Source organism: Pagrus pagrus (genome assembly GCF_965226575.1).
Source record: "Pagrus pagrus genome assembly, chromosome: 16".
NCBI lineage: Eukaryota > Metazoa > Chordata > Actinopteri > Spariformes > Sparidae > Pagrus > Pagrus pagrus.
The window spans coordinates 19,150,449-19,175,591 of NC_140200.1; the positions used below are offsets into that span (position 1 = coordinate 19,150,449).

Here is a 25,143-nt window from a genome sequence, read left to right on the forward strand (position 1 = left end):
AACCAGTCAGATAAAGGACTAATCTTCAAAGACACACTTTGACATTTATGATGAAAAATGAATACAGGACAGTGGAGGAATGAAGGAGTTTTATTGGTGTAATTATGTGCTTTGATGACACGTCATATTTAAGTCAACATTATTATATACTGAACTTTATGTTTAAGCGATCACTCAACACAATATGTCTGAATCTGTTAACATTTTTTATTTAAATACTTCTTTTAGAGCAATATCCACACACACTAAATGTAGCTCAAGTTTAAGTTCTCAATCAAACTAAACATCACAATCTCAATCTTCAGCGCATTTTAAATTCACTCCTGGAGATGCTTGAATCTTCATCCACATCCACCGAAAGCTATCATTCCTCATTCACCACCACACATTAATTTGCGGGTATTTGAGGGTATAATACCCTACTGGTAAGCTAAAGTTACATTCAGATTGCAGGAATAACTTCAGATTTACACTTGCTTTGGTCTCAATAAAGAGTTTGAGTTAAATATTTACCCCTCCCAGCTTCAATTAACATGTTTCTTAGATCTGGATTGAGTGGTGTTATTGCAAAATTCTGCTTAAATGACACTTTATTTAGTGTTGCATATTGTAACTTTTGCTTACTAAAAACGTTAAATGATGTTGGGTTTGGCTTTTGGCATGTCGTTCCTTGTATGTGTGCCATATAGGTGTGGTTAGTCAATGCTGGTAAAAGGCAGGTTTAACCGGAAAGAACTGGGAAGTCAAATCTCAGCACACAAAAACAAAACTCAGTGACCATCAGAGCTTTTTCACAGGAAGAGATCTTAGAGGTCAAAAATTAAAAATTGAAAATTTAAATCTATTACCTAGTCATAAGTCATATTGAATTCCATATGTTTTTATTGTGTTTATTTTTTTGGTTTCAAACTGCTTTATTATTGCTCTCTACTGAATCTCACCTGCACTTTATACAGTAAATTTTTCAGTGTGCAAATTTTTTAAATATATAGAAAAATAAATTAATTGTACATTCAGTTTTACATTTAATCAACCAGGCCTTTATGGTCCATGGTGGCCGCCTGATTTTAAATAACTTCTTGTCCAACAGTTTAAAGGGTTGAAACAGTGTGGAGGCTCATCAGGTTGTCTGGTTTCTATAGTTAATTTAGGATGTCACAGATTTGTCAGACCATAGTCCAGTAACTCGGGAGTAATGCATCTATAGTCATTCAATATTTCAAGCAAATTCCACTGCAGCTTCTCTAGAAATTGATACCAAATCAACATAGGAAAATCAAATTTAACCACCAACCACAACAGAGCTTTTTAGAGTTGAACAAATTTAAACCAATGGCAGAAGAAGTTACACTCCACATGACACCAGCAACAAGAAGATCCAGTAAATGGGTTAAGTCTTGATGAATGGAGGTGAACTCAGCTCTTAGCTTAAACTGATGAACACACGAGATCCAAGAACCCAAATCCACTCTGGAATACATCTCATCAGCCCATACTGTGAGGAAAAACAGCAGAGAGAAACAGATCAACAACAGTGATACACTCCTGATCACAAAAAATGTAATAATCTTAATGCAGTATTACAACTTGACTTATTTTGTGCTGACCTGAAGTGTGTGAGGCCAGTAGCCTGTGGTCCTATTAGAGACGCCCAGGGTGGAGATGGCGTGGCGAGCGTAAACCTCTGGCTTTGGTGCAAACCAGCCCGGTTTTGATGAAGCTGACGATGATGATGATGGTTGTTGCTCACTTGAAGCTATCTGGTTACACATACACACATACTGTATATCAAGAACTGACAAGAATAGTGGTAAAATGTGAGAACTCACTTTGAAGATACCCACACAGAGAGAAAAAAGGACCCATAGAAAAACATTTTTCATGCCATTGGTAACTGTGAGCTTAGCATTAAATCTTACTTATTTTTCATTTAAGAAAAGCAACCAAAGTCAAATGTCAAACGTTGAAACTGGGGATGTTTTAATGTCCAGACGCCATACCAAGGCGAAACCTAAACAAAAAAAAAATTCGATTTCTTGTTTTTTTTTGCGACTGACAGTTAAATTCCCTCAGATATTCAAATTACGATGAATATATTATATTATTATATATATTACCATAGAAAAACAGCAACACATTGTAAAATGTGACAAGCTGAAACCAGCCAATGTTTGGCATTTTTTGCTTGAGAAATAACTTAAATAATGAACTAATCATCAAAATCGTTGGCAATTTGTTATCTGTTAATCCATTAATTGATTAATTGTGTAATTGTTGAGGCTTTAAAAATGCAAAGAAGCCTGTCTTCAATACAAGCAGCCGTACAAGAACTTTATATAAATTAAAAAGTCTGTAATTGTCAAAATATTATTCTAAAACTATCTAATCACAGAATGAGTAAACAAGATTATGAATCTGACGAGCATTTGAAGGCAGCTTTCAGTGCTTAACACATTTTGGTCGGCACAATAAAAAAGGGTCTACTCGTTAACGGTCATATCAGGAAATCTACCTGGAAAGGAATCAGACTTTGGACAAAGATCCCTCTGCCGCTGTATTCCATGTGAAGAGCTCTGGAGAAATGATCCAGGTAACCCTGAAATATCAGGTGAAGAAAGGCAAACAGGATTATTGAGTGTGTGTGACAATAGACAATAGAGGGTAGAGATCTTGGTGTGTATGAATGCACAAGAAGCAGATACACTGAGTGTTTTGTCTCACAGTGGCGGCGGTGAGTGTCACTCTTCCAGGGAGAGGCCTGCAGCAAGCACCCGATGATATATTGACTACAGCTCCTCTGCTGCGCTCCACCATCCCCGGCAGCACCAACCGGGACATCAGAGTAGCAACCGCGATGTTCTTATTCACTAAATCCAACAGGCTCTGCTCAGGCATTTCAATCAGGCTCTGAGGGGAAGACAAAGCCTCATCCACACAGTTCACCAGGAAGCCGATATCTTTACCCCTCAGGGCTTCTTTGATGGGCTTGCTGGCTGCCTGGTCCAAAGAGAAGTCAGCCAGGATAATGACAGTTTCCACTCCGTAGCTTTGTGAGAGGGATGCAGCGGTGTCTCTGACAGAGGTGTGGTCCTTAGTGACAAAGATGATGCTGATACCGTGCCTGGCCAGCTCCTCTGCATAGGCCTTGGCCACAGGCTCTGATGCACCTGACAGGAGAGAGGACAATATTTTTCATTGAACATCATGCAAGAAAGGAATGAGGATATATCACTGAGAGTCAGTCTATGACCTCGAAACATTAGACAAAGTTGACTTTCTTGCTGAAATTATAAGCGGATTAGTTGATTGCTAAGAAATTAAAGGTCCCATATTGTAGAAAGTGAAATTTTCATGTTTTTTTTTTTTTTATCTAGGTGCTATATAAATACTTGAAAGTAGAACAATGCTCAACCCATGGAGAAATGCACACAGCCTGTATACAGAAACTGCATCTTAAAACAAGCTGTAAGGACTTCCATTAATTTGTGAGTTCACAACTATACAGTCATCGCCCTCAGCATGGCCATGGTTGCAAAAATTACCAGCAGAGCTGATTGGGAAAGCATGGTGGACGGTGCCTGCTCAGACCTGTGAGAACTGACCAATCATAGCAGACTGTGCTATTAAAGGGGGTGGGCCTTTAAGAGCCTGGCACTAGAACGGAGCCTACAGACAGCGGTGGACAGTATGAGAAAGATAATGTGTCTTTTTAACATTAAAGCATGTAAACATTTTCTAGTAGACACCTAAAACAAATATAGAACCTGAAAAGGAGCATAATATGGGACCTTTAAACAGCAACAAGTGTTATCAGCTCATGTAACTATCATTTATGAGGGAAACTGACAAACATTTGCTGGTCACAGCTTCTCAATGTGAAAGAAAAAGAAGCTTTTTATTGTGTTTTGTCTGATTTTAAAATGAATATCTTTAAGCTTAGACTGTTGAGTAAAACAAGCAATCTCAAAACAACTTGGGCATTATTTATCACTATTTTTTCATATTACATGAACCAAATAATTTATCCATTAATCAAAAGTATAATTTAAAAATGTAATATAATTTATTTAAAGACATTAGCTGTCAAATTTACATTATTAAGTCACTGTGACACTCACATCTCAGTGCAGTGTGTCATATTTATGGTTGCAACAATGTTAATCTGCCAGTTTTTGTCTTGATTTATAGATTAATAATTTTATCTACAAAGTGTCAGAAGAAAAGTACACAATAGCTCCTTGTAATTTGACAAAACCCAAGATAAAATGTTCTGATTTCTTGTTTTGTGAGACCAACAGTTGAATACCAAAAGATATTTAATTTTACAATAACATCAAATGTCAAATTTGACTATTTTAAATCAGCAAAATGTAACTTAAATGATTAACTGATTTCCCCCCCAGTTTTTTTCTGTTTGTCCATTACAACATTAATTGACTTGAATCTTTTAGACTAATGAAAGCAGCCCTAGTTTTAAATTGATGACTCCACTGACTCTTCTGACGTAAAGATCTACAGCATGGTGCACTCTCATTGTTTCTGCTGTGATCCCCTGCTGCATCCTTACCATAAATGACAGCCCAGTCACCAAATCTCTGGGTCAGGCTCTTGGTCGGGATCATTCTTGGCAGGAAATGCACCCTGACCAGCGTGCAGCAGTCTCTCAGCAGGATTATTACCTTGCTGGCGGTGTAAAGAGCCCCCACCAAGGCCAGGGTTTCAAAGTAAAAGCTGCATGATCGAGAAATTTCTCTGTACAAAAACTGAAAGCTGTCAACTGCCGCCATAGTTGCTGATGCTAGCTTGCTAGCTAAAAGCCTTATTCAGTAGATTTAACGTTGTGATTTCTAAAACGTAACGTCAACTATTGAGTCAGGCGTGTGAACAGAATATGTCGCTGTTGCTTCATAGTAAATATATGATAAAACTATCAGGTTTGACAGACGTTTCAGCCGGCAGAGATGTCTCCTGTGTAGCACCCGAGCAAAACATTGAGTCACGTGACAGCGTACTTCACTGGTGCTGCGTTCAAAAATATTAAGAAAAACCGTCGGTAAGTTTTTCAATTTAAAAGTATTACTGTATAGAAGTTTGACAGTGGATACTTTTGCTGTAGACGAATGACAGATCTCATTTCTTTACTTTTCTTGTCATATTTTACCCTTAGTTCTTTTCATTATCCATGTTTTAACGTGTAATACCTACATTTCCGACGTTTTGGTAAGGCAGCGCATGGTTCCTTTCGATCCCACAATGCACCGCAGTTCACGCTAAGTGGCCGTTTCCATAGAGACGCAGCAGCCGCTGTCAATTGCTCCCGAAATGATATCTGGATGAAAAGGTTGTACAAGTCCAGAAACAAGGTGACTGTTTTGAAATGCACTACACACGATGTGTTTTATTTTGGGTGTTTAGTCTGTGCAGCGGGGACATTTTTGGTTTTCGTTCAGCAGCGGTTTTATTTAAAATTAGCCAGTTTTGCCTTTAGCTAACGTTAGCTAGCTGTGTTACACTGTTGCACCTAGCAGCGACAAGCTAACCAGAGGCAAGCAATGAGCTGGTTTTGGCTTCTAGGTAAAGACATAAATATCATGTAGCCCCTTGGAGTGTACAGCATAGGTCTATTAATTGTTGCTGTTGGATTTTTATTTGTATATTTTAGAGGAAACAGCTGTGTATAATGTTTGTCATGAAATACTCCCATTTTCTCTATAGAGAACAGCTAGTGTACCAGAGGGTTGTCACACCTGTTGGTGATTAATTGACTGACACGTGACTGACGCACAACCAAAACTTCAATGCATCTTTACAACCCTGTGCTGAACATGGAAACTGATTAAAGCGAATGCAGCATCCTCATAGCTGAGGATGTTTGTACTCTTTTTACATTTGTTTGAGGGTGATGTATTTACCTTCTACCTTTTTGTTAGAAAAAGATATTGATCATTTTATATTTACATTTATATTTACAATATTTTGAGAGAACTCAAATACACGTCCTCCTTTCTGAACTTAGCTTTTCTGTCAAACCCTGGTGACTTGGCCCTTTACCACCATACATAAGCAGATTTTAAACCTATTGAACCAGTCACTCTTTTCTATCCAGCTGTAGAGATGTCTCAGTTGTCAGTTGAAGACGAGGTGGAGTTGCAGTCTTTGCTTAAGCAGCTTCTGAGAAGCATCAACGACAGGATCTCAGGTGCTCCGTCGACCGAATGTGCTGAAGAAATCCTCCTTCACCTGGAAGAGACTGACAAGAACTTCCATAAGTAAGTCTGTCAGACTTGAATATTGTGGCAGTGGACCCCCATAAAACTGAAAAATGAAATAATCATTTCTGTTCAACTGGTCATCATTCACTAAAATGTGCTAGTGCTACCTTTTTTCTAGTAGTAGGCTGTACTTGATTAAGATAAACCATAAGTTTATAAGTCGAGTTGCACATTTTAACAAAGACAAAACAATAACGTTCCTCTTTTGATGGTCCCTTGTTATATATATAATATGTTATTGTTGTCATGTTGGTATGCGACAGATTTACAGATATATTTAACAATTGGTTTTATTTTGTCAATGCTCTCTTTGCAGTTATGAGTTTGTCAAGTACCTCCGTCAGTATGTGGAGAGTTCACTGGGGACTGTGGTGGAAGAAGAGACCAAGAGCTTGACCAGAGATGGACAACATGCAATAGGCTCAGGTCACGACACCCTGATCCACGCTGTCACCCGGAGGACCAGAGACTCGGATGAGTGAGTGTAACTATGAATTTTGTTTGTTCAGTTTTGTATAAATGGTCATTTCAAAGTTAGTCAGTACATTTTGTTCAGCTTTCTCTACACTTAGTGTTCTTTTATTTTCAGGATAAGGATAGGAACATGGATTAATTATTCATAACTTTGATTGTATTTTATACCTGCCTTCTTTCTTTTCACTCAAAATTCCAAGCATAGAATTGTGGTTATGTTCAACTCCCAAGTTTTGTAAAATAGTTTCACAACTTGTTCCTTAATGTTCTGTGATAAGAAGCTAGCAAATACTGTCCGATGACATTGATATAGTTTTAGCTGTTGGCTGAGCCATTTACAATATTTTTCTCTCCTGTATTTCCAAATTTGAAAGTTTTTGGTATTACCCCACATTGGGATTACAGACAGTTGGTAGGGAATTTTACCTTTTACCTTACTAGGAAAGTCTTTGCAATAACAAAAACAACAGCAAACTTCCCCCTAAAAAAACAACAAAAAAGTTGGATTTCTGTTGAATTACACACGGCATATAGTCACAAAGCAGACAGTGACACATGAGTTATCACGCAAAGGGTTTAGGTGACATTAAGAATACACCTATAAGTATGTTCCTGTGGCAGGTACCAGCAGATGATGCAGACCTTGAAGAACACCATGATCATGGTGGTGGAATCTTTAATCAACAAATTTGAGGAGGACCAGATGAGGAAGGAGGAGATGCACAGAGAGAAGCAGCACAGTCAGTCCAACAGCCACTACACTGACAACTGCTCTGACAGTGACTCCTCCTTCAACCAGGTCAGAGATACAGTACATAAACTCTGAAGACAGTAAATGGTTGTATTTGCTTCATTTATTGTGTCTTAATCTCCTTATGTAATTGATCCCTTCCATGGTAAAATTAATGTGCACCCATGACCCCTGAAACATCTGCCGTGCTGCCATCAGACAATGAGAGCTCTTTTCAAATGTCAGTTTATGGTGGATTGTAACGTTCTTTGTTTCATCTCCATTTCCCTTTCCAGAGTTATGCATTCATCAGACAAGAGCAGCTGCAAGCTTTGGCAGAAAAACTTGACTCCAGCAGACCCAAAGAGGTAGAAAGGCTTACTTACACATGTGTAAACACTGTCATAGATTTAAATGTGACAGTCGTTCAGGTGAAGTAATGTAACTCTGTGTGAAGGTGCGTTGGGAGGCTCTTCAGGCCCTCTGCTGTGCCCCTCCGTCTGACGTGCTGAGCTGTGAGAGCTGGAGCAGCCTGGGCAGGAACCTCTGTACAGCTCTAACCGATCTGGACCTCAGCGTGAGTCCTGAGCAGCCTCTCCTACTCAGGAATCAGTGTCCTGCAAACTCACATTTAATTCATGTACTAAAATGTAATTATAATAATGTAACCTAATGAATAATTACAGGCTTTGTAATTAATAATAACAAACACAAAACACTTGCAATTACACACAATCCTGCCACACTGGCTTAATTTAGGAGAAAACAAGATAACACTGTAGTCCCTCATGATTTACAATCTTGTTTAATTTCCTCCCATTATACTGAATTGATTTTTAATAATTTAAAATGTAGGTATGATAGATTGATTATATATATGATTGCGTGTGTGTGTTTATGATGATATCTTATACTTCTCCACCTCAACTCCATCAGGATAATGTGCTGCAGTTCATTGCTAAAAGCTTTTCCTCCTCTCCACTGAATGTGACAAGAGAGATCTACACCAGCTTGGGTAGGCCAGTCATGTGCAGCAGCTTCATGTTTGAACTAAATAAAACATTTTTAGGATTACTCTACCTCCTCTTTATTTATAATCTTACATGAGGAAAAATACATGTTTCCCACTTATTGTTTGTATTATCTGGCCATGCAGATGCTGTAGTTTTGGTTTTATGTACAAAGTTAATCAGTTATCCAACTCTCTGCTCCCACCGCAATAAAAGGGAGGTGAATTCACTGACATTATTGGAATAATTTTATACTAAATAAAAGTTCACAGGCCTTAATGTGAACAGTTTTCATTAGGAATATATCAAGTTGTACAATCAAGGTTTTGACTTCATTATTATTACTTTGTGTACTGTTTATGCTGCATTATGTATATGGCTACCAATATTATCTTGCATATTTGTATTTTGCGTTTTGATGTGCAGCTAAAAGTGTGGAGTCAAGTGTTCAGTCTCACAAACTGAGCTTTCCGACCGGCTCATCTGCCATCGACATCAACAGACCTGAGATCAGTCGTCTTCTCAAACAGGTTCAGCATCTTTTTATTTTACATTATTTAAAGTGTATCACCATACATACACATTACAGCGTTCTCTTTCTCTCCGTCCATCCTGCTTCAGATTCGATTGATGAACGACTTTCAAAAGGAGGTGACAACCTTTTGGATCCGCCACCCTGAGAAGTGAGTTTTTATACCAATATGTGGGTCAGGGAAGGCAGGTCTCGCCTCACTCGCTGTCTCAGATGCAACTGACTGAATTATGACATTTGGTGCATCATAAAAAGGCTTAAGACCAGCACACATCAGTTTATAGCAAGTATGATGTAACTGTTTCCCACATGGTTAAGACCTGTCCAAATCTATGTGACTTCTCTTTATTATGTCTAGAATGATGGTTTACATTCAGTAAATTTGTTTTGCTCTTCTTTCCACCCTGCTCTAGGTATATGGAGGAAGTGATAGAGAGCACATTCTCCTTGCTGTCCTTCCATCATGAACATGCCTCAGCCTCACCTGGGACAGAGAAAGCACTTGAACCCATTCACCTACTGGCCTTACTGGATATTAAAGCCACGTGGTTTAAAAAGTGGATGGTGTGTATCACAGATGAACAAATGCTTTTGATTTGTGTGAGTTCTGTGTTGCTTAATATGTGTCTTCCTCTCTTGTTCATGTTGTACTCCATCTCATATATTCTATTGTTTATTTCTCTATCATCTCAGCATGGATACTACAGCAGGACTGTAGTTCTCAGACTCCTGGAGAGAAAATACAAGTCTCTGGTGAGTGTTTCACTCAGTAATCAATATCTCTCACTAGCTCTTTTGTACTTCTGAGAGGTCAGGCACCATAAAGAAATAAACCAACTGAACAAGTCTGAAAAGTCTCTCTGGAAGGCATTCAAACCAAGAATCTCATTTCGGCAACAGAAACTGTTGGACTGTCGAGTATATTCAGGAAAGACAAACCTCTGCATGAACTTGGGAAAGCTAGGAACAAACTCAGCTATGCTTGCAGGCCTGTAGGACTAAAATGTCCAAATTCAGTTATTCGGAGTTGGATGATGACCTTAATCCAGAAGAGCTGTGGTGATAAGTCGCAGTGAAAGATTTTTTTTTTCAGTCATGTTCAAGCAAAACATTTGTTGGTTCCAGCTTCATAAATGGAAGGATTTGCAGATGTTCTGTGTCATTTCTGACAGTAAGTGTTTGGGTTTTCGACTGTTGGTTGAAAAAAAGAAGCAATTTGAAGACGTCACTTTGGACTCTGGAAATTGTGATGAGAATTTTTTACAATCTTGTTGACATTTTATAGACTAAATGATTAATCGACTTATTAATCGGTTATCAGATACATTTTTAATGGTGATAATTATTAGTTGCAGCCCTAATTCCCAGCTACTTTTTGCATTTAGAGAAGCTGAATTTGCTCATCGAGTTCCTGCCATAACTGTTACAAGATATATGGTGAGAATACAAACAGGTGTTGAGAAGGGTGATGTTTCCCCAAAAGATTGGTTCCATTTAACAGATGCCTACAGTGAAATTCTTATTTCATGACCATTTCTTTGTGGTATATACGTGGGATATGTGTAATTCACACAGCCAAACAGAGCAGAGGATTCTTTAAGACAAAGGGGCACAAGAGTTGAGTGTCACTTTGACACTTTGATCGATTGTTTGATCCTCAACTTCCCTCTAAACTCTCACTCTGACTTTAGAAAGGATTACTGTGGAATCACCCCAGAAACTTTCACTAAAGTAAATGTCAATAACAGTTACAACACTATAAGCCTTAACTACTCTTTCATTGCAGTGCATTGACATTCCCTCAGGTGCTCTGATTTAGATTAAGACGAATGGTTCTTGTCCTAAAACTCTTCATTAAGAGGTTCAATAAGAAGAGGTTGCATTGGCATTCTGAATGAATTCCTCAGTAAGCCTGATGTTTTTGGCCTGCTCATAGCTGCATCCAAATTTGCACAAGAGATTAGAAGTTGTCAATTAATTCAGCCAGTCAGAGGTTCGCAGCAACTTCAATAACATGCACTAGTTTAATCCTTTCATTTTTTTCAGATGGTAGCAGCCCTTCAGCAGTGCATCCACTACAGTGAATCCTGTGAAAGTTTCACGGATGAAACCACTGATACCGGGTCAGCTGAGCCGCAGAACTCTGGTAAGCAAAACATAAAGTCCTGTTTTTTTTCAACAGGTTTATGTACTCTCTCAGGCACATCTGAATACCAATCTTCACTCTGTGTGGTAAACATCAGCACATTTGCAGTAATGCTGATTTAATGTGTCCTGTGAAGCAACCCTAAAAAATAATACACTCAGTCTGAACTACTGTGAAAGCTTAATGAGAAATTAATGCTTCATTTGAAGCCTGTGGGTGTTAAATGTATTTCACCTAGACTTGCAGTCATCATTTATTCAGTTTTGTTAATGTGCACATGCTGTTTCTGCTGTCATTAAAACAGAGGAATGCAGAGAAAGTAGAGAGCAGTCAAAGAAGAAAAAGAAGAAATGAGAATAATGCAAGAAAAAACAAAAGATAAAATGGAAAAAGTGTTGTGGGTAATGGAGAGAATAATGAACACTCAGTGAAAGGCGTGACTAAATAAATGTTGTTGATTGATGATCAGTATTGGATCCCCAAATTTCTCAAAATTTAGGCCACATTTCCCATTAATCCCTTTATTGTCTCCAAGTGATTGTTTGTTTAAATTTGCAGAATTAGCTTTAATTGTTCTGTATATTTATGCTAAAATGCCACAGATACAAGTGCACATTAAATTGTGATCATTCAATAAATGAGAGTGACTACAGTGGGAGATGGGGTGTGAGGGAATGTCTGTGTTATCTCCTATGAGCCAGCTGGCTCGTCGAGGCTGAACATTTTGACCTTGTCCTGGATGAGTGGAGATACACAGACTCCAGTGTCACTGATACACTCATAAAAGAAGAGCTTTTGTGCTTTTTTTTGAGCTTCAGCACCCCTGAGGTGCTGCAAGGTTGCCACAGGCTTCTTTTTCATTTTCAATCTCATTCTATGACAAAAGCTTTGGATAAGAAATGTCACATTCATAATGGTTTTAAGAATAGTAATTAGCATATTACAGTATTGAAAGGTAAAGTTTAATTGTTTGTTTTCATATTCAACTGAAATCATGATAGTCTTTACAGATACTAATCAGTTCTTTAGCTTTGTCTTGTGGATGTTATTTTTGGCCATGCATGCTACTTAAACCCCTCTGAATTTTGATCTATATTTTGCAACATTTCAAAAGTTTCATCCAATGAGCCACTGGATAGAAAAATACATGTATTTTTTTCCCTTTACAATCAGCCCTTTGCAATCAGCTATTCTGAGCTTTTCTCCATCTAACATCTATTATTACTAACAACAGTCTCTTGGTCCTCATGGGAACTGGAAATGTAAAAGTCCGGAAAGTTCAAGTTTTACAGTTTTATTTTTTGTTGTTGTTCCAGGTTCAGCCCAGAGGAGTGTTTATACACGAAAAGAGCTTGAATATGCCTTCTTTGTCCACTCGCTGTGTGTCCTGGGGAAACTCCTCATCTACGCCAATGGGAGAAAGCTCTTTCCCATCAAAGTGAGGAAGCGCAAAGGTAAAACACTGGACCTTTGTATAAACTGTTTCAAACACCTGTGAAAAATATGGGGTATAAGATTTTAAGCTATATATATATGTGTGTATATATATATATATATAGGTACTAAATGTGTCATTCCATCTCCCCTCTTCCATTGTATTCGTCACAGCACTGCTGTTTTGTGAATAGTCTGCCCCCTCAAATGGTTGCCAGTTTGCACTAGCACTAGTTAACATTGCGAACGCTAGCTTGCAAGTGACAGCGTTGCTAGCGCTAGCTAGCTAAATTTAACAATGCTGGCCGTACTCAACTCAGCCATCACGTTTTTTCCCCACAAACTGGCAAGTACCAAAACTCTAAATCGCTGACATAGGACAGATAGCACGTGATGCCAACAGCATTATAGATATAGTAAAATATAGAAGATACAGTAGTTTAATTATATCTAAAGATGTAGTTTAACTATATCTAAAGATAGATGTAGTACATTTTTTAATTCACGATCATAACAACGTTTTTAAGGAAAGGAAAAGACTTTTATTCTGCACCTTTCTACAAGCTCTGTAGATGTATTGTTTTTTAAAAAAAATATTTGTCCACATAAAAATGTATCAATATGACCTTTTTACCTTTTAATTTCTTACGTAGTTGTTTCACTAAAAGCAGTGTGATGTTTGACTGTAGTCAAAGAAATAGTTCAACTTTTTGGGAAAATGTGTGTCATCCCTGGGTGGATCTGTCAAATATGAGGCTACAGGTAGTCTGTTTCTGACTTCCAGAATCTCTGAAGCTCACTAATTAACATTTTGTATCTTGTTTGTTTAATCTGAACAAAAACCTTACACACCCATAGCTGTTATAGCTGATTTTGTTACTTTCAGACAGAGCCAGGCTAGCTATATCCCCCTGTTTTCAGTGTTTGTGCTAAGCTTAGCCAACCCGCTGCTGGCTTTGCGTGTTTTCATTTATTTTTTTTCTGTAGAGACATGAGAGTGGTAACGATCTCCTCATCTCTACACCAGGAAGCAATTTGAAATAATTCATGAAAAGTTAAACTCTTCCTGTAAAGAATATTTGATTGTCCATTGCTGGCAGCTGCAAAGGAGTTAAAGGGAAAAATGCATCGTTTGTTGGTTATAGTTTATTGCCATCATATCTCCCGTAGTGATTATACAACAAAATATCACTCCAATCTTTATAGCAGATGTAGGAATGTGTCTGGTCAGCGTTTGCACCACTCCCTCCAGTCGTCCTGTGCACTGATTTTGGTCCCTCCACTCATCTTAATCACTGATACAGTTATGTAACAGTTATGTAACAGAGTGAATGACAACACAGTTTTATTAACCATTAATCATTAATCACTCTTCTTCCAAGTAAGTCTGGAGGCAATCAAATCAATGACAGAGCAGTTTATATTGATCATAGCACCCACGCTTTAGGGTGAAGCCTGTTGATGAGTCTCTCCACACCTCGACGTGGGCACAAAATCTGTAACTCACTCATGTGTCATCATATGTGTCAATTACTAAACAAGTGTTTTTTGTAGTTTCTATTGTCCTGATTTTGCCACAGTGACGATTGATAATGTTTTATCATTTTTCTGTCAGTAGAAGAGGTGTACTCTCATAGACAGAGATAGAGCCAGCTTAAAGGAGTTGAAATGTGATGTATTGTTATATTTTTTAACTTAAATAGTTCTTCTCAGACTGATGGTGGTTAGTGGACGGTAGTTTTCCTTACATTTCTTCTTACAATATGAGAAATGTTTCCGCCAGAAGAATACACAGATAGTGACGATTATACAGTTAGTATTTAGTACAGCTGCATCTAGTAATTATGTTTATTATTAATATGCTGATTATTTTCATGATTAATTGATTAATCACTAGTGGATAACATTTTTAAAACAATTTAAAAAAAATGCTCATCAAAATTCCCCTGAACCCAAAGTGACGTCTATAAATTGCTTCTTTTGTTAAACCAACAGTCTAAAACCCAAAGACTCTTCTTTTCACTTTCATAATTGACAGAGAAAAGCAGCATACATTCAACATTTTTGCTTGATAAGTGACTGAAATGATTAATCTATTATTAAAATATTTGGCCATCAATTGTCTATCAATCAACTAACTGATTAATTGTTTGATCATTGCAGCTCTATTCCTTAACAGCATGTATTGCATTATGTGCCTGTTATATTAATATCATAATATGTATATGGGCTTATCACTTAGGCCTGCGACTAACAATTATTTTCATAATAATTTATTTTTCAGATTCATCGTTGAATCATTTAGGGTATAAAATAGTGACAAATGCTCATCACAATTTCCTAGAACCTAAAAAATGTTTTTGTGCAGCCAACAGTCCAAACTCCAAAAATATATGATGTAAACTGAAACAAATTATTTACCAATTGGTCAAAATGACGAAGATTTGCTCTAATTTTACAATTAGAGCAAATCTTCACATTTGAGAACCTGCAACTAGCAAATGTTAGATACTTTTGCAACAAAATTTTTGTCAATTAATTTTACGTCATTTTGACCAATTGGTAAATAATTTGTTTCAGTTGTAATATGAATAAGAAGTCAGTCTTATGAAGTATGATATGTTATATAAAGCCCCTTCAGACATGCGCCGTGTGTTTGTATTTTATGTATGACAGTTTTTCATGTGTATTTTGTGTACGAATACATGGATGTTACTGGTTATAAGCACAGTTTACTCTTTGAGTCTTTATATAAAGCACTTTGAACAAGCAGCTGGTAATTTAGAAATATAACTGATAACAAAACGCATCCCCCTTCATAAAATTTGGTTCAAACTGTGAGCCAAGATGATCCTTATCTTCAAGGTTACCAAAATTTCAGACCTGGACTCATTCCATCTATTTCTCAGCAGTACTCACTTTTTATACTGTCTCTGTCTAGACACTGACTGATTATTTAATTATTTTGTGTGTGTGTTTCAGATCCAGTCAGCGTGACAGACCTGGTTGTCATCCTGATCAACATCATGTACCAACACCCTGAACCTCTGCACAGTGACACCTCGCACACAGGTGAGGCCGCACACACTCACACACGGATTTATACTACCCCTAACCCTAACCCTAACCCTGTACGTCAACGAGTTTCGGCTTCCTCCCTGGTTTCTGTCCAGATTGTGAGTCTGGACTCAGGGACCGAAGGAACATAGTGACCCTCCCTATGAGGCATAACAGCGTCGCTCAGATACCATATCTTTTATCTCTTAACCTTGTACTGAGTCATGCAGTCCTATGGTTGTCTCCTGGAAGACCTTGCTTTATTGCACCATCCATTCTCATGAATTACACTGCAGCAGCTTCCCTGCCAGTGATCAATAGTGTCCCCTACCATGACTTTGTCAGAGGAGAAGCTTGTTCGGCTGCTGCAGGAAGTCATGTCGAGCAAGTCATAGATTTATATTAATATTTTACCTGCAGTCTGATGAGGATCACATGCACCACTTGTGAGAGTCTATTCTGAGCAGTGTGATGATGCTGCAGAATACAGTGTCTGAGGTAGATGCAGAGTTAATGTTTGTGTGTGTGAGGGAGTTTGTCTTGGCTGAAGAATATTTTGATTTAAAGCTCCATAAAGCAATATTTAAGTCTAAATTCAATAGTATTATGTACTGAAGTAAAGGTAGAGATACTACAGTGTAGAATATCCTTCAAATCAGTCCTGCATTAAAATTATAGTCAAGTAGAAATAGAGAGGTATTACCAGCATAATGTTCTTCAAGCATCCAAGGTTAAAGAGCTCATTATGCTTAATGACCTCTTTCTGTTGATTGTTATGTATACTCTGACATTGTTGTATTACTGTAGTTACTGTCGCTTAACATGTAAGCAGCATTGTAATGATAGGTTCAAACACACCTATGATAATGTATAAATCATAATAAATAAAAAAAAGAAATGGATGTTGCCTCTTGGTTTGAAAAGTGAAGCCAATGCAGAAGTGGTCCACAAACCAGTGGGTGACGTCACTGTGGCTTCTATAATACAGTCTATGATTAAAATGCATCCAATCTGCAAAACAAGCATCCAGCTGGTTTGGTAGGAGCATCTAGGCAAAATTTGGTTCTCAGGTTATCAACAAATGTTTTGACTTGCATGTACTTTATTTGAATAATATATCGACACAGTCTAAACACAAAGCACGAGTTATTTCAGCTGGAAAAAAGTTATAATTTACTGTTTATGCTTTCAGACTCCCTGTCTCCCAGTGGTCTGGCCATGGAGGTGCTGTGGAAGCTGTGTGAGAGGACAGAGTGTGCTGCTGAGTGTCTCTACCAGACCCCCGTAATAGAGACACTGCTGGCTCCGGTTATAGCTCTGCTCACTGAACAGCAGGTCACACACACACACACACACAGACACACACAGACACACGCAAACAAACATCAGTGTCGAAGTTTTCTAGTGATCTTACCTCCTTTTTAGTGACTTTCGCCACCAAAATTAAAATTATGAGCAAGACTCTGAATACTGTTTTATATCTTCTGATGGCAAATGGTCAGACGTAGTGATATCTGACTATGACATAAACTAGTCAAATATGGCAACTTTATATATAAATAAATGCTTCAGCCTTTAGCCCTCGCCCTACTGTCCACTGACTTGATTTAGTTCCTAACCAGTAGCTCCAATTTTAACACCCAGCATTAAATGAATAACATTTCCTTTTACCGTATTTCTCTGATTATACATCCGGTCCTAATCTTGGCTACTAACGCAAGGTGTATAGCCACAAACTTATCCTAACATCAACTATTACCCAGGACCAAACCTTTATCCTTGATTCCAGCAACATATCTGAATCCTAAAGTGTTTGTAAGAATCATGTTATAAGGACAAAAAAAAGTATTTGTTTATTTGTCACAGCAGGAAGGGTATTTTGAAAAACTGTTTGTGGAGGCATCGCTTTTGAAGATATAATAGCTTTTTCTCAGTTCCATCGTTTTGTCACAGTTAATGATGTTATTTCAGTATTCAACATCTGTCCATCCCTCCTGGGATTCTACCTGCTTCTGAATCAGCTGGGTAATCTTTGTTTGTGTATTCTCTACGGTTTGCAGGCTAAATTAAAATCTCCCGCAGCAACACTGACTCTCATAGCTGACGTCTTGGCTCGCATCGCAAACACCGACAGAGGATTATCTCTCTTCTTGTACGAGAAGAATCTAGTAGTAGCCCACAGTGAGAGGTGAGACACTGTGATTGAATTATGATTAAATAGACTATTTCATTTTGTATCTTTCATGGTAATGAATAAATTACATTTTTCTGACGGAGCAAGAAGACTTTAATATAAAGTTAAGTTTGCATAACAAATCCCCCTGATTCTGCACAGAGAACAGATTAGACCCGAGGATGTTGCTGGTTTGTCAGTCACTGCGATTATATCTTTGATCTACTCCGACTCCAACAGTATGTTTTATTAAAGGCACTCAGGGTCACTCAGAGTGTTCAGTATTAATGTATGCTATTTTAATTGGCTGACCCTGACCTGTCTGTAACCTGGGTCAGTCTGTCCAACCTTAAACTACAGCCTGTTGTTGTGAATTAGCAATAACACGTTCACTAAGGTGGATACGGCTGTTGAGTACAAATTGTTGTTTTGATAAATGTGATAAAGTAGTCTGCCATTAATCCTTGCATATATCTCCTCTGAGAAATATGCTGTATTAATGAGCACATTAAAGTGCACTGGGAACTTAAACCCATGTTTCTTGTTACTCTAGAAATTTAGACAAATCGTGCAGACAAAACCTGTTAATTAGATGAATTGTAAATCAGGGAGCAATACAAATAGGTCAATTAGAGTAATAAAGAAATGTAATAGAATTTATTTGATATTTAGCAAAACATCATTGAAACAATGGATGGAAAAGGACTCAAAGGAGACCTATTATGCTTTTTTGTTTTTTCCCTTCCCTTCAGTGTTTTAAAGAGGCTCTTGTGCATGTAAAAGATTTTGAAAAATAATAAGGTCAAAGTCCGCACCAGTCACAGATTGAAATCATGGCTTTGATACACTGTGTTCTTTGCACACTGTGTGCATTTACATGCCTCCAGTGTCCTGGATATGATCCAGTTTTTTGACAGTCATAAACCTGGATAATCAGAATACTCATGTAAACACAGTCAACATACATTTTCACTGGATCTTATATTAAACATTCTGTGTGTTTGTGTATTTTGTATCTCTTGTCAGCATATTTCTCTTTGTCTCCTCTGCAGAACCTTTGCTGCTCATGTCATCGTACAGTTCACTCTCAGGCTGCTGGACAAAGAGCTGTCATCACTAAGTGAATCCGACGTGTCTGATACGTTATGTGGAGCCTTCATCTTCGTCTGTAGGCAGATATACAACACCTTTGAGGGTTTACAGGTGCTCCGACCCTACGGCCTGCACAAGGCTGTAGCTGCTGCCTGGAAAAAGGTATCTGCACGTAATTTCTTCATATAATATGGATCAAAGTTTGTTTTTGTGTCAGATATTCACATACTCTATGGCTTAGGTTTCAACTCAGATTTTGAGTGGTTATTGAATAGAGTCTGTGTTTTTAAGGGCAAGGTTTTATACAAAAGAATGACAAAAATTCTGGTTAATATTCGGTAATGCTGTATGGAATTGGTTCTTTTTTACAGGCAGATTCTTTAAAAGCAAGAAATGAGAGCCTTCCTTGCAGAATAATAACTAATGTGCCCATAAAAACATTGTGAAAACGGTGGATAAAATTTGTCTCTCAATTTTTTTCCCCCTAGAATATCTAATGGAGGGGTATCCATGTCTAATACTCAGTGTCTCTGGCTAGAATACTCCTGTCATGTTTCATTTGCTTGATGAATGCTGTGCTCTCTCTTTATTCCTCCACTGCTGCAGGAACCTACTGCTTGCAAATGGAGGGAATTAACTAGCCATTCTAATCTGCTTCATTTAATTTTTTGAATACTTTTCTTGTCATAATGAAGCATCAGAATCAGAATACCTTTATTAATATAATCTGAACTGAAAAGGAAAACTGAAAACAAAAACAAACACAGTTAAATGTGCAACCAAAACCAAAAACAAGTCAGCTACGATACAGATACAGATACAGATACAGATACATATAAAAACATAGAAAAGGCAAGTAGTGAAACTGCCTTTACAAGTCTTTGTTATCGTGAATGTCCATGTCAAAAATTAACTTGTACGAGACATCTCGCCATCAGCCAATCAACATTACCCCGATCACTTCCGCCTGACTTCACCCAATGTTTGTTAAATATTAATGATTATTCTGCACGTACTCCACTGTGATACACAGGACAACACCTAGTGTACTGTATGATGATATGATCTATTTTCAGAGTCATGATGCAAGTTGACCTCAGTCCACCTACTGTAAATACACACCAACATCTTAAGGAGAAATTTGATGTTATTTAGCTCACAAGCGTACACCAAACGGTTACCAGTTAAAGGTTCCATATTGTACAAAGTGAAATGTATATGATATGTAAATACTGTGAAATTATCAAATCAATTAATGAAGAAATACACAGCCTTTTTTCAGAAACTGCATTTAAACGAGCAATCAGGACTTCTGTATCGTTGTTATGTCACAGCTACGCAGTAATCAACCTCAGCCACTCCACTAGCACATCATTTAGTTTGTTAAAGATGCACAAGCGCTAACATACAGTATAAATGTCTGACACAAACAGTGGATTCTTTAGGACTGAAACATTTCTATTTATTCAATTTTTTAAATTGATCTTTATTCCATTAAGATTGTTTCTAGGTGAAATTAGCAAGAGTGATCATTTCTATATGATTAAATGATCAATTATAGATGTAAAGAATTACAATATCAAGACAAAACATAAAGGGCTTATTGTAGACAAACATCAGGTTTAGGGTTAATTGAATCTTGAATATAGAAAACATAGGGAGCTGCTTTTAAGTTTCCCACACAGGAGCATGATGTGAATCATTTTGTCAAAATCTTCACATGCGTCCAAACACTCATACATTGAGTATAATAATGATAAAACGTGTTCCTTCTTTATTTCTAGACCAGTTCTTTGTCAGAGAGAGTTCCGACCCCGGTTCCTGGAGCCGCTGCTGGAAAATCCACCCAGGAGCTGCAGAACATGTGAGGCTACACGCACACACATACAAACACTGATGTTGTGTATGTTTAAATCTCATGATGTTAAATACATTGTGTGTGAAATACATAGTGCTGCAGCTGCCTCTGATTCTCCCTTTGACTTTGGAGCAGGCTGATCTGGGAAGAGACATTGTTGGATAGCCTGCTGAACTTTGCTGCAACTCCTAAAGGCCTGCTGCTGCTCCAGCAGACGGGAGCCATCAACGAGTGTGTCTCCTACATGTTCTCTCGCTTTACTAAAAAACTACAGGTAACAACAAACACAGCACTTTATAATCCAACACAAGTGTAACTGTGGATGTTTTCAATTTGGTCCTTTTCCATCATAAAACATAATAGTGTTCAAAATGTTGTCTTATACTTCACAAGCTCTATATATTCACATCCAGTTTTCCAGGTGTGCTGACATTTAGATGTTTTTTTTTCCATACGTTCATGTGTAGTCCTTTCTTTTACAGCAACACCCTGCTCCACACATACACACATACACACAGTCAAACCTGGAAACTGCCTGATTTAACTGCACTTAGGCACTGCAAGGCCCTAGTGAGCAGTTTGGAGATCAAATGACTTGCTCAAGGGCACCTCAACTGTCTCAGTGAGGGAACAGCACCACTCATCCCCTTCACCTACCGTACAACAATTGCTATCTTTGTTTAAGCTGACGTAAACTCCTACTACTAAGGAACTCCAGACGTTGCCAGAGTCATTTAGTTGTAAAAGCTCTGGTAGCAGATTTCAAGTTAAAATGTAAGCTCATCAGATGAGTCAATCTTCATAGGAATCAATTGTACAAAGCACTGGACTTTAGTGCAGACATGCTGAAAAGAGCTGATGTCGATTTACATGGAACTGTTTCATCACCTTTATGGAAGCCCTGGGAGCATTAACTTTGGCTCGATTTTTAATCCCTCTCGATAGCATCGATGCTGAAATAATGGCTTAAATTACAGTCAGCCAACACTGAAGCAATATAAGGAAAAAATTTAATTACACAGACTGTTGCATCAAGTACATTAAATTATATTGAATTAAATTATGAAGTTTTCATCTTTGAAAGTAGTATTTAGTGTTTATTATTATTATTATTATTATTATTATTATTATTATTATTATTATTTTTATCTCTACAAAGGAGGTTGCGTTTTCACCCATCTCTGGTAGTTGGTTTGTTTTTTCAGCAGGATTTCACAAAAACTACTGAACAGAGGATGGGTCTCAGCCCAGAATAGACCCTGTTTACTTTTAGTGCAGATCCAGATAAAGGGACGGATCCAGGATTTTTTTCATTCATCAAGTATTTTGAATATTTTTGAAAATTTTCCTCATATTTTTTAAGGAATAATGCATAGATCTTGATGAAAAAAAAAATCAGGATACTGGATTAGGCTTGACTGAATGAAAAGGGAACATTGGGCCTTGGTAGAGGTACAGTATGCGCTCTAGTGAGTACCATTCTAGTTATTAATCTGATTACAGGAAAACATTATGCAACAACTATTTACGTGAAAACATGTTGCAAATTAATTAGAAGGTTTTCTTGGATGCTCAGCACAAACTTGTACCAAGTCAAGTAAAAAATAAGCAATTGACGAGGCTTAGAGTAGTGCAGAAGTATTGCAAAAGGGACATTTGAGAAAATCCGTCAAAATGAACTTGGAAAAGTTCTGATTTCCGTCCGAGCTTGCATGGTGATTCCAAAGTTGTGTGAATTGTGAAGTTAAATCAATGATGGTGAGACAAACAAGAAAAAGATGATCATTAGACCCTCAAAAATCATTTACATTTGAGATGTGGAATCGGTGTTAATCCTGCACAAACTGAATGTTTGCTGTGTACAATAAAAAAAAAGCATGTATTTCTAGGCTTTTGTATTCTATAATGTCCGATCCTGCAGAACATGATTTATCTTAAAGACCTTTATTCATTGTGTTGGCCTGTGTCATCCGTATCCCTAATTCATTCTGGACTCTGTGGTAATTTGTTGCTACTGCTCCACCTCAAGGCCACAGTCATATTTCCTGAAGACTGCTCAGTATTCACCAGTAGCCTAGAGCCTGTTACATGCTGCTACTCCCACACTGGGTTTAATTTATGAATCCCTGGACTCCGCATATGCCTTATATACATAGCATTGTCCATGATTCTTATTGTAGACACACTTGGTCATACTGCAAACCTTAGCTAATCCCCCGTGGGCTTAATTTACTTCCATTGTTTACACACTCATGTAATTGCTTCACTTGTTTGGCATTTCACTTAATTATGGAATGTAATTATATTTAGTCTATTTTTAGTTGTGACATTGCGTTGTAATTAATGAAGGGCCTGCACACTCAAAAATCAATTTGCAATTTGATTTCTCCTCAGTGTGCTAAACTACATTATTATGTAGTGCCTTTTCAGGATTCTGGCAGTGTCATAGCAGGAATGCATACTGAATCCTAAATGCTCAATTTACAATTCTCCTTTTCTTTCGAAATAAAGCTCAGTTTGCTTTGATTTAAGTCCTTTCTTTTTCTATTTTAATCCTTTATATATTAACACTGTTCTGACCTCGCATTCGTTTAGCAAAAAGATAAAGTACTAAAATACTTTTGTGTTTTCTGTGTTCTGAAGGTGAGCCGCTGTGAGAAGTTTGGATACGGGGTGATGGTGACGCAGGTGGCAGCGACTGCTCCAGGGGTGGTGGCTTTGCACAGTTCAGGTACTAAAGCACCTTCTCGCACAAACAAACACTTACCAGCTGTGATGCTCAAGGCTTGTATTCCAAGTTGGTGTTGCGAAAACAACATACAGCAGGTGACATGCAGCCCAGAAGCAACACATTTGTCACATTGTTTGTGACTGGATAAGTGGAGGAAGAAAGAGCAAGATGAGGTGTCAAGTTTTTGTAAGGATTAGGAGAGTATGAGATATGAGCGCCTGTGTGACAAGAATTGAAAATCAGGTTTAAATGTCTGTTTCAGAAACACATCTTTTATTAGTTTCATAGTACAACACTGATTCTAAAAGAGTTGGGACTCTGTGTAAAATGTAGATAAAAACAGAATGCAGTCATTTCCAAACAAACTGTTTACCTTCAATGCTTTAATGATGTGTTCCTAATGTAGTAATATCCTTTATACAGTCATGTGTTTCACAAAGTGGTGAACCTCGCCCCATACCTGCTTGTTAGCAACTGAGCCTTTCAAGGATGCTCCTTTCATACCCAATCATGATTACTCTCACCTGTAACCAATGAACCTGTTTACCTGTGGAATGTTCCAAACAGGTGTTTTTGGAGCCGTTCACAACTTTCACAGTCTTTTGTTGCCCCTGTCCCAACTTGTTTGAAATATGATGCTGGTATAAGAAGTATATATTTACAAAAATCAATGACGGTGATGAGATAAAACCTTAAATATATTGTCTTTGTAGTGTTTTCAATTGAGTATATGTCAAAAAAAATTAAATCGGGGCTTGTACATCATTTCTGAATGCATGCTACGTATCAGGTACACATTAATGCTAGGTAGAGAGGAAGCATAGACGTGGATAGTGGCATACAACCAATATGATCTGTAAATGTGTAAGTATAAAATTTAATTGTATATTCAGAACTGTCATATTGTAAAAATTGTGCATCTGAGTAGCTGAATAGTTAAGAGGTATACAATATAATCTTTTTGTTCATGGTTTGAATCTGGCTGGCGACCTCTGTTCTATGTTATTCACCTTTTTCTCCCCTCATATTTCATAACTCTGTCTGTACCGCTTCCTCTCAACAAAGCAGATAAGTTCTGCATGAAGAGATCTTTCATGCTTCCATTGCAATCCTGCAACATAGAGTCTTATGATTTCAAACTCACTAATCAAAGTTTCTGTGTCAATTCAGAATTTCATAAAAGCAGAATAGGGGTTTCTGGCGTAACTGTAAGTACTTCCAAGTTGCATGGAGAAGGGTAAAAGTCTAAAGAGGTCAAAACTACAGCAACAATTATATTATAGAACAACTTCAGTGTTAGACTAACGCATTTTGGCTTGTTGCCTTGGTCAGGGTCATCATTAACACATTAAAGGCATTTAAATAGAGTTTGTCATGCATAAAAAAAACATCAGAAAGGATAAAAAAATACATAAAAGACAACTAATAATATACATCAACAATGGATTCATATGGGTGCATTTAAATGTTGTTTGTAAAGTGTTTCATGATGACACTGATGGAGGCCAAAAAACTGAAACATGTTAGCACATAAAGTTGACACGAGTTTTTCACAGGGTCCCCCATCTGATAAGAATGTAGCTTTTAGATGTTTTATTAAAGAAAGAAATAAGTACATTTAAAAAGTTAACCCA

The 25,143-nt window shown here is 37.6% G+C and overlaps 2 protein-coding genes across 6 annotated transcripts in view; one reads left to right on the forward strand and one right to left on the reverse strand.

Moving 5' to 3' along the window:
• Positions 1–72: 72 nt before the first annotated feature.
• hsdl1 (hydroxysteroid dehydrogenase like 1) lies at positions 73–4,991 on the reverse strand. Its single transcript, XM_084377313.1, has 5 exons — positions 4,568–4,991; positions 2,722–3,167; positions 2,513–2,596; positions 1,608–1,760; positions 73–1,495 (listed from the first exon to the last, which is right to left on the reverse strand). The coding sequence occupies exons 1-5, from the start codon at positions 4,785–4,787 to the stop codon at positions 1,424–1,426; spliced, it is 975 nt and encodes a 324-aa protein (XP_084233439.1). The 5' UTR covers positions 4,788–4,991; the 3' UTR covers positions 73–1,423.
• A 290-nt stretch (positions 4,992–5,281) lies between these two features.
• The window catches only part of tbc1d32 (TBC1 domain family, member 32), a 90,295-nt gene continuing 70,433 nt past the window's right edge, over positions 5,282–25,143 (forward strand). For all 5 annotated transcript variants that reach the window (XM_084377067.1, XM_084377065.1, XM_084377068.1 and 2 more), the window contains exons 1-20: positions 5,282–5,363; positions 6,107–6,269; positions 6,589–6,750; positions 7,368–7,545; positions 7,773–7,844; positions 7,934–8,053; positions 8,413–8,491; positions 8,913–9,016; positions 9,108–9,169; positions 9,432–9,582; positions 9,712–9,771; positions 11,065–11,164; positions 12,481–12,618; positions 15,581–15,670; positions 16,848–16,990; positions 17,716–17,843; positions 18,881–19,082; positions 20,705–20,784; positions 20,914–21,052; positions 23,422–23,509. In XM_084377067.1, coding sequence (XP_084233193.1) covers positions 6,115–6,269; positions 6,589–6,750; positions 7,368–7,545; positions 7,773–7,844; positions 7,934–8,053; positions 8,413–8,491; positions 8,913–9,016; positions 9,108–9,169; positions 9,432–9,582; positions 9,712–9,771; positions 11,065–11,164; positions 12,481–12,618; positions 15,581–15,670; positions 16,848–16,990; positions 17,716–17,843; positions 18,881–19,082; positions 20,705–20,784; positions 20,914–21,052; positions 23,422–23,509 — 2,251 coding nt within the window. In that variant the 5' untranslated portion in view covers positions 5,282–5,363; positions 6,107–6,114. The remainder of the gene's footprint in view (positions 5,364–6,106; positions 6,270–6,588; positions 6,751–7,367; positions 7,546–7,772; positions 7,845–7,933; positions 8,054–8,412; positions 8,492–8,912; positions 9,017–9,107; positions 9,170–9,431; positions 9,583–9,711; positions 9,772–11,064; positions 11,165–12,480; positions 12,619–15,580; positions 15,671–16,847; positions 16,991–17,715; positions 17,844–18,880; positions 19,083–20,704; positions 20,785–20,913; positions 21,053–23,421; positions 23,510–25,143) is intronic.